Source organism: Macrotis lagotis, chromosome 1, assembly GCF_037893015.1.
Source record: "Macrotis lagotis isolate mMagLag1 chromosome 1, bilby.v1.9.chrom.fasta, whole genome shotgun sequence".
Classification (NCBI taxonomy): Eukaryota; Metazoa; Chordata; class Mammalia; order Peramelemorphia; family Peramelidae; genus Macrotis; species Macrotis lagotis.
Genome location: NC_133658.1, coordinates 933,349,391 through 933,365,016, shown reverse-complemented (window position 1 = coordinate 933,365,016; position 15,626 = coordinate 933,349,391). Strand labels below are relative to the sequence as shown.

The 15,626-nt window shown below is 50.5% G+C and overlaps 2 protein-coding genes across 8 annotated transcripts in view; one reads left to right on the top strand and one right to left on the bottom strand.

The window, feature by feature from the left end:
- The window catches only part of LOC141510155 (uncharacterized), a 36,254-nt gene that overhangs the window by 15,219 nt on the left and 5,409 nt on the right, over positions 1–15,626 (top strand). Inside the window, exons 1-4 of one of the 7 annotated variants that reach the window (XM_074220171.1) lie at positions 2,110–2,557; positions 7,111–7,282; positions 13,572–13,630; positions 15,388–15,514. The exons of 1 other annotated variant lie outside the window; for it this stretch is intronic. In XM_074220171.1, the coding sequence (XP_074076272.1) occupies positions 7,186–7,282; positions 13,572–13,630; positions 15,388–15,514 (283 nt within the window). In that variant the 5' untranslated portion in view covers positions 2,110–2,557; positions 7,111–7,185. 5 more of the 7 variants (XM_074220173.1, XM_074220172.1, XM_074220174.1 and 2 more) reach the window with 5 other exon arrangements.
- Positions 7,342–11,007, bottom strand: LOC141510165 (uncharacterized). Its single transcript, XM_074220192.1, has 2 exons — positions 10,824–11,007; positions 7,342–9,073 (listed from the first exon to the last, which is right to left on the bottom strand). Exon 2 carries the CDS (start codon positions 9,003–9,005, stop codon positions 7,425–7,427), a length of 1,581 nt encoding a protein of 526 aa, XP_074076293.1. The 5' UTR covers positions 9,006–9,073; positions 10,824–11,007; the 3' UTR covers positions 7,342–7,424.

The window sequence follows — 15,626 nt, the reverse complement described above, 5'->3', positions numbered from 1 at the left end:
CTGGTATTGGTGATCATGGTTCTTGTTCTTTGTTATCAAAGAAGACCAAAATGACCTCACTATGTTTGAGACAAATGACAGTGTGTCTGACTGAGGATGATCAGCCTAATACAAGCTCAGAATGCTCTACCAGAGGTTGAGTACAAATAGACCACCTAGGGTGGGGACTCTAAACTTACTGATGTCACATTTGAGCTGCTTTCTCATAGAGTGCAGAACCCTCACTGATGAGGGCATGCCATGCTGGGTGGTCCTGTACCAGTGTCTCCCATGCTTCAAAATTAATCCTAAATTTCTTCAATGAGATCTTCAGAGTATCTCAGTATCATTTCTTCTGATATCCTGTGAGTGCTTGCCCTGTGTGAGTTCTCCATAAAATAGTTTTTTGGGCAAACATATGTTTGCCATTCTAAAAACTTATCCAGCCCATCATAGTCACATTCTCTGTAGTAATGTTGGAATGCTCTGCAGTTTAGCTTGAGAAAGGACCTCAGTGTCTGGGATCTTCTCCTGCCAGTGATCTTCAGAATCTTCAGAAGACAATGTGAATGGAGGTAATTCAGTTTCCTGATATGGTGCTGGTCGACTGTCCAGGTTTCACTGGCATATAGCAATGAGGTCAACTCTGTAGACCTTCAGTCTGGTGATCAGTCTAATACCTCTTCTCTCTCACCCTTTCTTTCAAAACCTCCCAAACACTGAGCTAACTCAGGCAATGCAAATGTCAAGCTCATTGTCAATGTGAACCTTCTTGGAAAGGACACTGCCAAGGAAAGTGAGCATGTCCACAGTACTCAGAGCTTCGCCATTTGCTGTAATCAATGGTTCCACATATGGATGGTTTGGTGCTGGCTGATGGAGCCCCTGGTTTTCTTGGTATTCATTGTTAGATTAAAATGAGCACAAGCAGCATAGAATTGATCCACACTTTGTTGCATCTCAGCTTTGGAGGCTGCATTGAGGGAATAATCATCTGCAAACATGGAGCTCATGTTCCATCACTCCCTCCACTTTGGTCTTGGCTTGTAGCCTTTTTCAATTTGAAGAATTTTCCATCAGGAACTTGAGGCCAAGTTCCTCCTTGTTGAAGGCATTTGATAACGTGGCTGAAAACATCATGCTAAAGAGCATGGGAGCAAGGACACACCCTTGTTTTACTCCATTGATAACTGGGAAATCTCGAGAGCATTGATTACTACCCAGAAGCTGGGCATGCATGCCATCATGGAACTAATGCACAACTAAATTTTGACATAATTTTCCATAAACCTTCGCAACTGATGGTATCAAAGACCTTTGTCAGATCTACAAATGCAGTCCTTTGTTTTGTTCCTGGCATTTTTGCTGGAGTTGTTGGGCAGCAAACACTATATCAACTGTTCCTCTATTCTTTCATCTTCCAGGTGAAGGATCAGCCTATTGAGGCGGACTTTGGTAAGCATCTTACTAGCAAGGAATAAGAGAGAAATACCCCTTTACCCTTTTAGAGATGGACGATGGAGGCATCCTTGAATTCTTGGGGGACAACCTCTTCATGCTGTATAACCTGGAAAATTTCAGTCAGTTTTTGGCTGAGCAGTGGACTCCCACCTTGTAGAGCTCAGCTGGAAGAGAATCAGCACCAGGTGCTCTGCCACATGGAAGGAGCCCAGTGGCACCAAACCTCTTCTTCAGCTAGGACTGATTGACTTCAACTTGAGGCAAGCGGTCTCCAGAGACATGATCCTGGAGGGATGGGCTGGCTACTTCCACAGTGTTCTTAACAGACTACCGTCCGTCTGTGCAGAAGCTGCTGAGCGTAGGGGTCTGGCCCTAGAAGACCCCAAACGACCCCTGAATCTTCCTCTTCTCCATCCTCCCCCCCCATCATGTTCCTGTTTCCGTCTCGCCGCAGACTCCTGCTATAGAATCCAGAGCATCCTTTCTCTAGTTACCATAGCAACAGAGGATTGCCTTCCCCAGCCGTTGCCATGGAAACTCGCAGAGTGCAGGACAGGAACGGCGCCTGCGCAAGAAGACTAAGACGCGCGCACCGGGAGGATTCGTTTTGATTCGCGGACTCCATTTCCCGGTGAGCATCGCGAGAGGAAAAGAGGCAGCCCATAGGAGCACCGGCGCCGCTGAGGCCCCGTCACGGTCTCTCTCCTCGGGGCGCATTCTGAGGTACAGCCAGGCAGGGGGTCGTCCCACACTCCAGGGCCCTGGGGGCCCGGTCCTCCTTTTGTTCTAGGAGCATTGTGGGAGTGGTAGTCCACAGGCCTGCCCTTGCGCAGGCGCACTTCTCAGTGAGGGGCCGGATCGAGGGTGTGGGCACCATGTGAAGTGGGAGGAAGCCTTGAACCTTTAGCCCGGAAGCACAAAGGCCCGGGTCCAGGAGCTTGATGGGATGCGTAGTCTGATGGGCCCTGGGCATCTGGAGGCGCAGGCGCAGTCCCACCGCTAGGCCTCCCACTCTGTCGGCTGAGTTTGGCCCAGGAACCGGAGGGCATGGCATCTCCCAGGCAACGACGGGAGGGGAAGGTGTTGCGTCTGGTCTCCATGGTAACGACTGCTCGAGGTGGGAAAGGCTTCTGTGTCTCCTTGCGATGGCCTATTGGGCGGGGCTGTGACCCCTGCTGGGGGCGGGGCCTGGAAGAGGAAGATCCCTAGAGATTCTCTCCTTCCCCAAACTCTGCAGATCCTGAACACAGCAGGAACCCATTAAATGCTGGTTGGTTAACTGGGGCTGGAGGAAGATGGGCTTCCTGAGCCTAAAGCCGCTAAGAGGTCCCTCAAGTGTCTGCACACTGTAGGCAGCTGCTCAATCCGACTGTACACAGCAGGCCCTGACTCCCTCCCAAAAATGAATTGCCCGAATGAGAATTCAGAGCTGGAAGATGCTTGGAGATTCTCAGACACACACACACACACACACACACACACACACACACACACACGCCTTTAATAGGCATCTGTTGTGTGCAAGGCAATTCCCAATCAGGGTTGGGGAGACTCCAGGTTGACTGATTGAAGCAACACTAACATGTTGTTCAGAATTATTTGGGGGTGGGGGAACCAGAAAGTCAAAGGGAATGAATGGTGTCCCAGGGCAGGATTATGGAAGGGGTCATTGGGGGCTGAGAGGCAGTTAGACCATGGGAAGGGCTTCAGTGATCATAAGGAATTTAGATTTGATTCTGGAGACAATGGGAAGTCACTAGAATGTGTTGGGTGCAGATGGAGGTGACCAGGGCTGCCCTTTGGCAGGAATGGAGAGAGGCTGAGGGTAGGCAGATCCTCCAACAGGTTATGGTAATAAGTCAGGTGTGAGCGGATAAGGTATGAACCATTGTGGGTCAGTGGAGAAGAAAAGGCTTATTGGAGAGATGCGGCAGAGGCAGAAGGGACCGAGATGTGGTGGAGGTGAAATGGACCAGAGATGCGGGACCAGAGATGTGGGACCAGAGATGCGGGAGAGTGAAACGGACTAGAGATGTAGGAGGTGAAATGGACCAGAGATGCTGGAGGTGAAATGGACCAGAGATGCAGGAGGTGAAATGGACCAGAGATGCGGGAGGTGAAATGAACCAGAGATGCAGGACCAGAGATGCCGGACCAGAGATGCGGGACCAGAGATGTGGGACCAGAGATGCAGGAGAGTGAAACGGACCAGAGATGCAGGAGAGTGAAATGAACCAGAGATGTAGCGGAGGTGAAATGGACCAGTGATGCAGGACCAGAGATGCAGGACCAGAGATGGGGGAGGTGAAATGGACCAGAGATGGGGGAGGTGAAATGGATCAGAGATGCTGGAGGTGAAATGGACAAGAGATGTGGGAGGTGAAATGGACCAGAGATGCGGGACGTGAAAGGGACAATGGGTTAGGGGTGAAATGGAGGTGAAACTGACAGCCCATATTGGAACTGGGAGTAGGTGTGAGAGGGTGCGGAGCCCAGGAGAGCAGGAAGGACTGGGAGGATGGTGTTGTCCTCCGCAGTGACAGGGAAGGGGGATGAGAGGAAACTGAGCTACCCCTGAGGTGGGCTATTTGGGCTGGTGGTGAGCAGGCTCCAAGCTAAGGCTTAATGATCTGGTCACAAAAGTTAAGAGTGCCCACTCTTTGTGTGCCTGGCCGGACTCGATGACTGCTGAGACCCCTTCCTACTTTCTGTGATTTCCTGGCACAGTGGGTAGAGTACTGGTCCTGAAGTCAGGAGGACCTGGGTTCAAATCTAGCTTGACACTAACTAGTTGTGTAACCTTTGGCAAGTCACTTAACCCCACGTGTCTTGCATCCAGGATGACGGGATCCATATCTGGCCACTAGATCCAGATGGCTCTGGAGGAAAGTGAGGCTGGTTACTTAGCACAGCAACCCCCTAACTCAAATGCAGCTCATGTGCTTGCTATGTCACCACCTCCCTAATGTCATAGTTTCCAAGAACAAAGGACAAACATCATCATTCCCCTATGCCACTCAGTGGGTTATTCCTTCCCTGTAAGAAAGAATAAATAAAAGCAGAGCATAGAGACAATTCAGCAAAACCAGGCACTATTCCACTCTCACCATCCTCCACCTCTGCAGTGACGAGCCAGTGCTTTTTCTCATGAGTCTCAGATCCTACAACCTGTTTCATCCAGTGGACTATCCTTCAGGGTTCGAATTCTGGCTCTGCCCATTTTTCCCTCTGTAACATTCAGCAAACTCACTTAATTTCCTCTTTCTTAAAAAGATGGGCAAGGGAGAGTAGGGATGTCTGACTCCCTACATGGCTGACTTGGCACCCAGAAGCTCAAACCTGTATTGCTGATTTAACTCTTCCCTCTGAAGCCCACCTCTAGCCTCTACCACAAAATACAGAGGCAGGGACCTCTGTTAACATTTGCCTCCAGCTTCTGCTCAGTATTCTTTATAAATAAAATGGGTATGTAGATAAAGGGGCAAGACCATTACAAAGGGCCCTAAATGGCACCAAAAACAAGAAAGAAGTATCTACTATGTGCTGGGCACTTAAGCACCAGGGCCACAGAGGAAGGTCTGTCCTCAAGGAACTCCCACTTTAGAGTCCAAGGAAAGCAATGCCTATTCAGATTCCAGGACTGATCTGTTGAGTGGAAGACAGGGCTCTTCTCACCCCACTTGCAGATGTACAGCCAAGGCCCAACCCAGTACCAAATACTTCTGGAATGGATGCATGATTTTGGGGAGAAGCCCAGAGAGGGAGAAATGAAAAAACTCCCAATATGGAGAGGAAGCAGGGAAGGCAAATAGGATGCTCTCCTTGGCCAATCCTGCACTGTACAATGTACCCAAGACAACAGTGCACTGGGGAGGCCTTGGCCAAGCCCCTTTATCTCCTCATCTCTCTGGGCTTGCTGTTTGATGGGCTCACTGGAGACCCCTGGCCAGGAGTGTTTGTGTATTTTTTTCAGAGGGCACATGGTCATGGGCCAGCCCTGGACCTAGAGAAGACCTGGGTTCAAGTTTTGTAACCTACACAAACTCTACCTTTCCTTAAATAAGGCCCTTCCCCAATCTGGGCCTATTTCCTCTTATGAAGAGCCATCTCAAGAGGTCTGTCCCTTTCAACTCTGACTTGGGGGCATTTTAGATACCTGCCATGAGAGGTAGGGTTTGAGGAGAGAGAAGCTGGAAACTGTTGAGTTGAGGCCCCGAGGTTTCAGTTCAGAACAAGGGTCACAGCCAGAAAGCCTCCTTTCTCAGCCTGTGATAGGGGGAAGCATCGCTCCTTGGAAGAACACCCCCCAAAATCACAGCAGTATTCCTCTGGTATGTTGATTTAGGAGGCAAAGAACTCACTTCACATCACTCGGAGGGACACCAAGAAGGAAAATACCCCAAATTGGAGTAACTCTTTTTCTTTCCTCTCTAGTCCTGAAGAAATTACAGATTTCTGGTACAAAATTCAGAAGATCACAGAAGCAACTCTGAGATCTCACTATAGTTTAGTCCTTTTGTGTTTCATCAACAATGATGTGATCTTAAATGGGGGGGGGCGGTTTACCCAGCTGAGCTCCCTGGGTGAGGGGATCCCACCAAGGTGTTCTGACTCTAAGGTTAGGCCTTTCTCACCCCTGGCGTCATCCCCTTCTGGCCCTTTCTGGTATCTACTGTTGTCTCAAGTGAGTAGAGACTTTCCCTGGTCACTTAGAAAGTGACAGAGAGGACACAAGGGGATGCCTCCAGGACACTGGAGGAGCTGCGGAGGGTGGGCAGAATGAGGCCACTGACATCACATGGCCTAGATGTTGATGTGGATTTGAGAGCCAAGAATGCCAATCCATTACAAGGTTTTGGGAAAGATTGAAAAACAAGAGATGAATAACAAAGACTTTGGGTCCAGATTCTTTTACTGTTTTCTCTGGCAACCCCTCAGAGAAGGAAAGGCCCTGGGAGGGAGGGCCTGTGAGCTAGCCCTTGGCTCTGGATTGATCACCAAAGACTACAGACTACAATCCTTCAGTGATTGGATGTCACTCCCTCTTTCTTCAGGACAAATGATATGCTCAGCTTCTGGAATCATTCCTTCCAGGGCAGGGCTCAGTCAAGACCTGAAAGATAAGAGGAGTTCTGGGTCTCAGATTCTAATCTGAAGCTGCTCTGCCCACCTGTGGCTGCCTCATTCTGAACCTGGCCCATGTTAGACCTGGGACTCACATTCCCTTTGTTTTTAGGTAGGACCTTTCAGTTTCTCAACATAAGGACAATCAACTTCATAGTTTCTATTTATCTTGCACTTTACCATTTGTAGAACATTTCCTCACAACAGCCCTGTGAGGTAGGTGGGGCAAGTGTTATCACCATTTTACAAGAGGACACTGAGGGACATGAGCCCAAACCCAGTACTTTCCATTGCACCAAATCCTCATTGATTTTGATTTTGAGACCTTCAGGATCATCTCCCCTTCCTTCAGTGTCAACAATAAATTCAATTACTCTGCCTTCCACATCTTACCAGTGTTTTAATAAAGAAATTATTTATGGGGGAAAAAAGTGCTATTTAAATATTTAAACTGGACCAGTTCAGCCTTCATGGGGTCTCCTCCTCAGTCTAATCAGTAGTTCAACTCAGGTTATTTTGTCTTTCTTGTTTTCTTTTTTTCTATAGCCCTCTAAGGAAATGTAATTCTACCAAGTATGGAATTCAATTATTTGTAGCCATCTTCTCCCAGAAGTTTCCAAGATGCTCTGTGGACCCACACCATCTCCACTGGCCTGCATTCCCAATCTCATTTACTCCATGTGGAGTTCCAGTCAATTCAATACTGCTTTAAGCCAAGGTGAGCCAGATAATATAGGCTAAACAAAGACAAAGCAGACTTTTCCTATCCCTGTCTAGTGCCTACCAAGGTGCCTGACAATAACTTATCTGCTAGATGAAAAACAGTGATATTTTTTTCTCCATTTAGAACTGATGGAAGTTCAACAGGTATTGAACTGTGGCTGAAGTGAACCTGGTTTTTCCTCAGTATGAATACTCTGATGTTGAGTAAGGAGTAAAATCTGACTGTAGGCTTTCCCACAGTCACTACATTTATAGGGTTTCTCTTCACTGTGTGTTCTCTGGTGTCGAATAAGTGCCGAGGAGAAACTAAAGGCCTTCCCACATTCGTTACATTCATAGGGTTTTTCTCCAGTGTGAATTATATGATGCTGAATAAGGTATGAACGGTTACTAAATGATTTCCCACATTCATTACATTTATATGGTTTCTCGCCAGTGTGAGTTCTCTGATGTAGAGTCAGGGATGACCCCTGGCTGAAGGCTTTCCCACATTCATTACATTTATAGGGTTTTTCTCCAGTATGAATTTTCTGATGTTCAATAAGGGATGATCCATGACTAAAAGTTGTCCCACATTCAACACATTTATAAGGTTTTTCTCCAGTATGAATTAAATGATGTTGAATAAGGTGTGAACGATTACTGAAAGCTTTCCCACATTCATTACATTTATAAGGTTTCTCTCCAGTATGAATTCTTTGATGCTGAATAAGGTGTGAAATCTGAGTAAAAGCTTTTCCACATTCGTTGCATTTATAGGGTTTTTCTCCTGTATGGATTCTCTGATGTTCAATAAGGGATGAACTTTGACTGAAGGTTGTGCCACACTCATTACATTTATAGGGTTTCTCTCCCGTATGAATTCTTTGGTGTTGAGTAAGGTGTGAAATCTGGGTGAAGGCTTTCCCACATTCACTACATTTGTAGGGTTTTTCTTCTGTATGAATTCGCTGGTGTCTAATTAGGGCTGAAGAGAAACGAAAGGACTTCTCACATTCTGTACATTCATAGGGTTTCTCTCCAGTGTGGATTCTCTGATGTTCTATTAGGGATGACCGATTCCTAAAGGATTTCCCACATTCATTGCATTTGTAGGGCTTCTCCCCAGTATGGGTCCTTTGATGCTGAGTAAGATGTGAAATTCTGGTGAAGGCTTTCCCACATTCATTACATTTATAAGGTTTCTCTCCAGTGTGTGTTTTCCAGTGTGAAATTAGATAGGAGCCTTGGCTGAAGGCTTTCCCACACTCATTACATTCATAGGGCTTCTCCCCAGTATGAATTCTCTGGTGCAGGGTAAGATGTATGCTCTGGCTGAAGGCCTTCCCACATTCTTTACATACATAGGGCTTCTCCCCAGTATGAACCCTCTGGTGCAGAATGAAGGCTGAACAGTAGCTGAAGGCTTTTCCGCATTCATTACACTTCCAAGGCTTGTTCTCTTCACAAATTCCCTCTTGTTTGACCTGGTGTGAATTCTGTTTTAAACTCTTCCCATGTGGGTTAGGCTTTGGGGGCCTCAGCTCCATAGGTCCTCTGGCTCTTGGAACCAAGACTGACTTTGTACTTATGGGGTGCTTGCTCTCATTGTGTTCATGGCCACTGTCGCCAGCTGTGGCTTCAGGGGGACTTAATTGGGTCTCTTGCTTTCCTCTCTCTTCCCTCTGGGCTCCTCTTAATTTGGAGTCCAAGGAAATGTCTCTTGGAAGTCTTTCCATTATCTCTGTCTAAGAAGATCCTTCTTCAGCAATGCCCTGCTTTCCAGCCAACTCTTTGGTCGCCCAATCTGAAAGAAACCAAAAAAACCTATATCTATAAATGTTCAATTGAATGAGCCTTCTGCTTCAGTATCCCTGGAAGCTCCCACAAATCCCTAGGCAGGGGCTTCCAAGTCTGCTTAGCTGGTGCCAGTCTCTTCCCTGACCTTCCATTCCACACCACCAAGTGCTTACTGGACATTTCAAACTGGATGTCCTGGAGACATCTCCTCCTGAACACACACACACACACACACACACACACACACACACACACTCACTCTCTCTCTGTGTCTCTCTCTCTCTCTCTCTCTCTCTCTCCCCACCCCCTTGCCCTTCCAGCCTCCCAGGCTCAAGACTCAATGATGAGTACACTTCTCTCTTGGCTTCCTCCTTTCTCCACCACTTTAGACCCAAGTCAACCAGGTTGTTGTGTTGCTACCAAGTGATTTTCCTAAATGTAGATTTGGCCTGTGGTCCTCTCTCCTACATAATCCTTTTCGGCCTCACTAGACGCCTCTCCACAGACAACCCGTCACAATGGCCTCCTTCCTGTTCCTCCCCACCCCAGATCGTTCCTCTCCAGGCTGCAGGCCTTTGCCTTGACTCTGCTGTCACCCCTCTCCCAGCACTCTTCTCCTCACCCACGGCCTAGCTCCAGAATGACCTTCTGAAGCCAAGAAGTCTCTTCTGAGCCAGCCCTTGCCACCCCCAGCCACTTCCTATCAGTCCTATGTAATTACACGCTGCCTTCCCTTCAGAGCACAAGCTCCAAGTGAGCAGCGATCGGTCCATTCTTGGTGTCCGTCCCCAGGTGCCTGGCCACCTGCCTGGCACAGCCTGGGCTTCCACTGAGGCCTGTTGCTGAGAGCCAGCTCCAAGAAGCTGGGGGGGGCAGATGCTCTGGGGTCTGGCCTCAAGGGAGCAAAGGGGAGGTACAGGCCAGACGGCTGGGACCCTCTGGTGCCCCTGGTCCTGCCGGGCCACCCCTGCTCAATCCACTCCCCTTCCCTCTGGCCTCCGGAGCCCTGGGCCTTCCCTGGCGCCCCCAACTCTGTAGCAGGTAGCAAGTAGCACCCCGGCGGTGCTCACTGAATGACTGGCTCCATTTCTTGAAGTTGCTCTGTCAGCCTGCACGTGTGGCAGGGACCCCCGGGGCCCTGACCCGAGGGGTGGAGAGACCCCACCCTGTGGCACCTGGCCCCCGCCGTGCTCGGCCCGTCACCAACAGGCGGCTGACAGGGCAGTGGTCCCCGGGGGTCCAGACCCGAGGCGGGGGGCGTCCCCTGTGCCCCCTGGGCCGCTCGGGCCTGCCAGGCTCTCTGCAGGCCGGCCCTGTAAGCATTTATGATGTGCCTGCTGTATGCTCAGGGAGAGGTTCCGCACTTCTCCTCCGGGCTGGGGGGGCCCCGGGGTCTCGGCAGCGCCCCCCCAGGGCCTCAGTTTCCCCACTCGGACCCTCCCAGGGTTGGAGGCCTCGCCCCCGGCCGGCCCCGCCCCCGTTACCATGGAAACCGCGAGCCGCGGCCCTCCTCCTCCTCCGCCTCCACGCCGGGCTCTGGGCGACCCCTGACCCCTGACCCCGCTCTCCCCGCCCTAGCTCCACCCCCCCACGCGGGCGCGGTGAGCCAGACAAAGGGGACGCGCCAGGGGCGCCTGCGCCTGCGCACACGAGAGTGGGGAGCCCGCGGCCCAAGTCCCGGACCTGCGCCTGCGCCCCAGGCAGCCTCTGGGTCAAGGCACCCACTCACCCGGGGATGCGCGTGCGCAGTCGCTAACCTGAGGCGGGAGCCACGCGGCGGGACTCAATTTCCCAGCGGCCGTAGCGGTAGGGGCTCGGCTCCCGCCGGTTCCGAAGGTGGTGCGGTTGGGTCCGGGATGAGGCCTGAGGAGCGCTTCCGGTTCTACCCGGACCCTCCTCCTGCCGGCCCCCGGACGGGGAGCGCGGCCCGCAGAGCGCTCGGCTTGCCTCGGACCTCGACCCCACTTTGACCTTGGGCAGGGCCTCCCTACAGCGGCCGCGGTGGACCTGACGCCATCTACGGCAGCGCTGGGGGAATCGTTCTCCGTGGCTTTCCATGCGCAGGCGCCATCCCGGGGCCTTCTGGGATTCGTAGTCCGCAGGTCCGCGCGGTGCCGCTCGCACAGGCGCAGTGTGGCACGAGGGCCGAGTGCGGATTCCGCTTTGTCTGGCTCCGCGTACGCGGAGGGGGTGAGTCTGGCTTCACAGCGGCCCCTGCTGGGCGGGGGAGGGGGTGGGTCTTGGGCTCCAGACCTGCAGAGCGCTTAGAGATCCTGCAGACCGAGTCCTGAGTTCTAGTCCAGGAGTTGCTTAGAGATCCTGAGGTCATTATATCTTAGACTAGAGCTGCAAAGTGCCTAGAGGTCTTCAAAGTGTAATGAATAATGTAAATAATCATAGCTGAGACTCATCTAGCAACGTAAATATTTTTTTTTCATTTTACCCAACAGCCCCAAAGGTAAGACTTTTAGGATCCCTCTATTCCAGATGGGGAAACTGAGGCAGGCAGAGTTGATGTGACTTGCCCGGGGTCACACAGATAGGAAGTCCCTGAGGCTGACTTTGAACTCAGGCCTTCCTGACTCCAAGTCTGAAGGATGATGTTGTTTGTTCATTCTTGAAGAAGACCATGACATCAGGGAGGTGATGCCATGACAAGCCCATGAATTAATTTGAGTGAGGGGGGCTGTGCTAAGTCACCAGCTTCACTTTCTCTTCCAGAGCCACTTGGGTCCAGTGGCCAAATAGGAAACAGGATGACTAGAGATAGTTCTGGGTGCAAGGCGATGAGGGTTAAGTGACAGAGTGGCAAATGTCTGAGGCTGGATTTTTTTTTTTTTAGGTTTTTGCAAGGCAAATGGGGTTAAGTGGCTTGCCCAAAGCCACACAGCTAGGCAATTATTAAGTGTCTGAGACTGGATTTAAACCCGGGTACTCCTGACTCCAAGGCAGGTACTTTATCCACTCCGCCACCTAGCCGCCCAATGAGGCTGGATTTGAACTCCAGTCCTCCTGACCCCAAGGTCAGTGCTCTATATACTATAATCACCAGCTCTCCCTGGGCTTGAACTGAGAGATTCTGGAGTCATGGTGTCATAGAGTCTAGACCTGAGAGTCTCAGACTTAGACCTGGAGGCATAAGAGCTAGCATGAGCTCTAGAGCTGAGGGTGCTTAGAGATCCTAGAGTCATGGTGTCATAGACTCTAGAACTGAGAGCTTTGGAGATGTTCTGGAGTCATGAAATCTGTTGAGCTCTGGAACTCAAGGGTCCTTAGACATCCTTGCGTCACAGCATCAAGAGTTATAGAGCTGAGGGTGCTTAGAGATCTTAGAGTCATGGTGTCATAGACTCTAGAACTGAGAGCTTTTGAGAAATCCTGCAGTCATGAAATCTAACATGAGCTCTAGAACTGTGGATACTTAGAGATCCTAGAGTCATGGCATCTTCTGTTCTAGAGCTCAAAGGTACTTAGAGATCTTGGAGTCATCTTGGCATCACACTGTGGAGCTGGAAGGTGCTTAGAGATATTTTGTGGAGGAGAGATCATTGAGGTTGGGCTCCTTAAGACAAGTAGGTAAGTCAAGAGGCAAAAGGGCCAATCCAGGCCTAGGGAACAGTCTGAGAAAAAACTCAGAGGTGACAAGTTGAGGAGCTTGACTCAGGGTATCAGAGGCATTAATGAGATCAGCCTGGGATGATGGGTGTCATCTGGTTAGGAAGACCCTGAATGCCAAGTAAAGGGGTTTGTCCTAGAAAGTTAATGTAGGGTGGGGTGGGGGTGCCTGGATTTGGTTTTGTAGGGTATCACTTTTTTTAGGTTGTTTTTTTTTTTTGTATGGCAAATGGGGCTAAGTGGCTTGCCCAAGGCCACACAGCTAGGTTATTATTAAGTATCTGAGGCTGGATTGGAACTCTGGTATTCCTGACTCCAGGGCTGGTGCTCTATCCATTGTGCCACCTAGCCGCCCCACAATATCACTTTTAATCAGGGTAGCAGGGTGCCTTTCTGGATGACTGCAGAGCCAGAATGAGGGAGAGAGGAGGGGTAAGAGCCAGGTGCTGGAGGCTCGAGGCTGGAAGCCAAGGGCTCTGGTGATGGCTTGTCCATCTTTTCTCTGAAGTTTCTGCCTCACCCTCTCCAGAGCTTAGGAGACCATATTTTCCCTCCTTCTGACTGTCTTCATTGACTTCATTTGTGCAGAAGTGTTTATCTGTTATCCTTGATTGGTTAAGGACCCTCCTGATGTCACTCTCCTGTTTATCATGATGTGAGCTAGGATTCCCATAGTATGATGAATTTCCGCCCATTTTCCCTGCAGTTCTTGCCCAAAAGGAACCCTCCTCCAGAGATGATGTCATATTCTGATGACTCAAGGACAGGGAGAGAGGGAAGAGACAAATGCCTCAGAGCATTGAGGACCCTGGCCCCTTCCCCCCTCCTGTGTGGGCTAAACGGTGGGTATGGAGTGGGACCAAACTGGGTCATTGTCTCTGCTTTTCCAGCTCTGCTTTTCTGGACTCAGCTCCAGGTTCTGAAGGAAGGGATGGCCCCAGGGCACCAGGTGAGTCTGAGTTTTATTTTTGGGGGCAGGCAGTTTCCCTGTTGTTCTTCGTTCCACTCTCCAGTCTCCTCCAAACATCTCATCTGTCTCTCTCATCCCTAGCCTGCTTCTGATTATGTGAGAATGGCAGTGTCTGCAGCTTTCATGCAAAGGGAGCTCAGCCTGTCTCCTAGGAGTTGGTTCATCCTGCTATTTAGAGCTAGGGTCAGGGATTTCCTCTCTGCCACTGCCCCTCTCTCTGCATCTAGAGGTGTTGTTCCCATTTATAGTTTCCTCAACTGAGCCAGAGGGTGAGCTGAGTGAGGCTGCCCAGATGGCTCTCCAGATACTCCTCCTGGGTTGCTCTACTCCTCCCTTCCTCCCCTTGCTACTCTGTATCTCTATTCCCTGACTGTTATGTTGTATCTTCCCGCCACTAGCAACTTTGTATCTTTATGCCCCACATTTTGTATCTTCTTGCCCCTTGAAGCTTTGTATCTTTCAGCCTCTCACTACTTTGTGTCTCTCCCCTTCAGTACTTTGTGCCTCTCCCCCTGTTATTTTGTATCTCTCTCTTCCTTTTTCTTAGCATAACTCCTCTCCCTTGCCACTTTGTATTTCTCCCCTTTCCCTTCTGTATCTCTCCCTATTGCTTTGTGTCTCTCCCTCCCCTCTGTTACTTTGTATCTCTTGGGAGACACCCCCGCCCCCACCATGAGAAACTGGATTTGGGTCCCAGGAGGCCTCCTCAGAATGAATGGGATGCTGGTCATCTTGTATCTCCCACTACAGGGAGAGGAAGGCCTCATTTTACAATCAAGGAAACTGAGGCTCAGGGTGGGGCTGGACCCAGGTGAGTGGATATGGCTTGGACTGGAACTGCCCCTCTGAGACCTTAGAAGGATGGGAAGGGGGCCAGACTTTAGCTATTAGCCATAGAGGCAGCCACCCCCTCCCTCATTGGGAGATTTTGGTGTTTGTAGTGCTGGTATTTATTACCTCATTGGATTCCCACCACAACCCTATCAGAACCTGGTCTCCCTGGTTAGGAGGCCGGGGGAATCATCCTGATAGTAATACATACCCTCTGCTGCATTTAGTGAGGAGACTTCTGATGCCACAGGATATTGGGGGGTGGAGTTCAGGAGCCAGGGAGCCTGAGCTTTGGAGAAGAAATATGGCTGCCTCTTCTCATTGCCCAGGAGCTTCCCTGCTCCTACCTTGTCCTTGTAGGCTAGGAGTTGAGGAAAGTGGGGCAGGCTTATCTAGCCTGTCTGAGGCTGAGTTTGACTGCAGGCCCAGTGCTCCCTTCATGGAAATGGTCCAATGTCAAAGTGGCATTGAACCCAACTTTGTCCTCAAGATTTATGTCAGAAGTGGACCTCAGGGTGGGACCATGCCAGGCTCAAGGGTCCCTCAGGAAGCATACATGTTTGCCTCCCCCTCCATCTCCTCCTCCTTCTCTCATACAGCTCAGGGCAGGCCATGGACCCCAGCAAGGGAGCAAGCCTAGATCCTGGGCTTGGGAAAGCCAAGGGGGCGCCTCTGTGCTCATAGCCTTGACTCTCTCTCTTGCTCCCTCACTTCACTCAATCTGCCCAAGGTCCTTGCCCCTGATGAACATGCTCCTGAAAGTGTGCCCCAAGTTCAAGACCAAGGCTAATTTGGGATCTGCTCCTAGGGAGGTTTCAGGGGTAGCTCCCAATCCTTCTTGCCCTTCCTGACTCCCTGCCCACTCCCTAGCCCCCCAGTTAATAGATATGTTTTTGGTGTTTCAGGAGCCTGTGACCTTCAGGGACGTGGTGGTGAACTTCACCCCTGAGGAGTGGGGGCAGTTGGGCCCCTCTCAGAGGCGGCTGTACCAGGATGTGATGCTAGAGACCTACTGGAATTTGGTCTCCCTGGGTAAGGAGGTCCCATGAATCATCCTGAAAGCAATACCTTCTGCTGTGTTTATTGTGGAGACCTTCGATGCTATAGGATATTGGGGGGGTAGAGCTCAGGGAAACTGAATTTT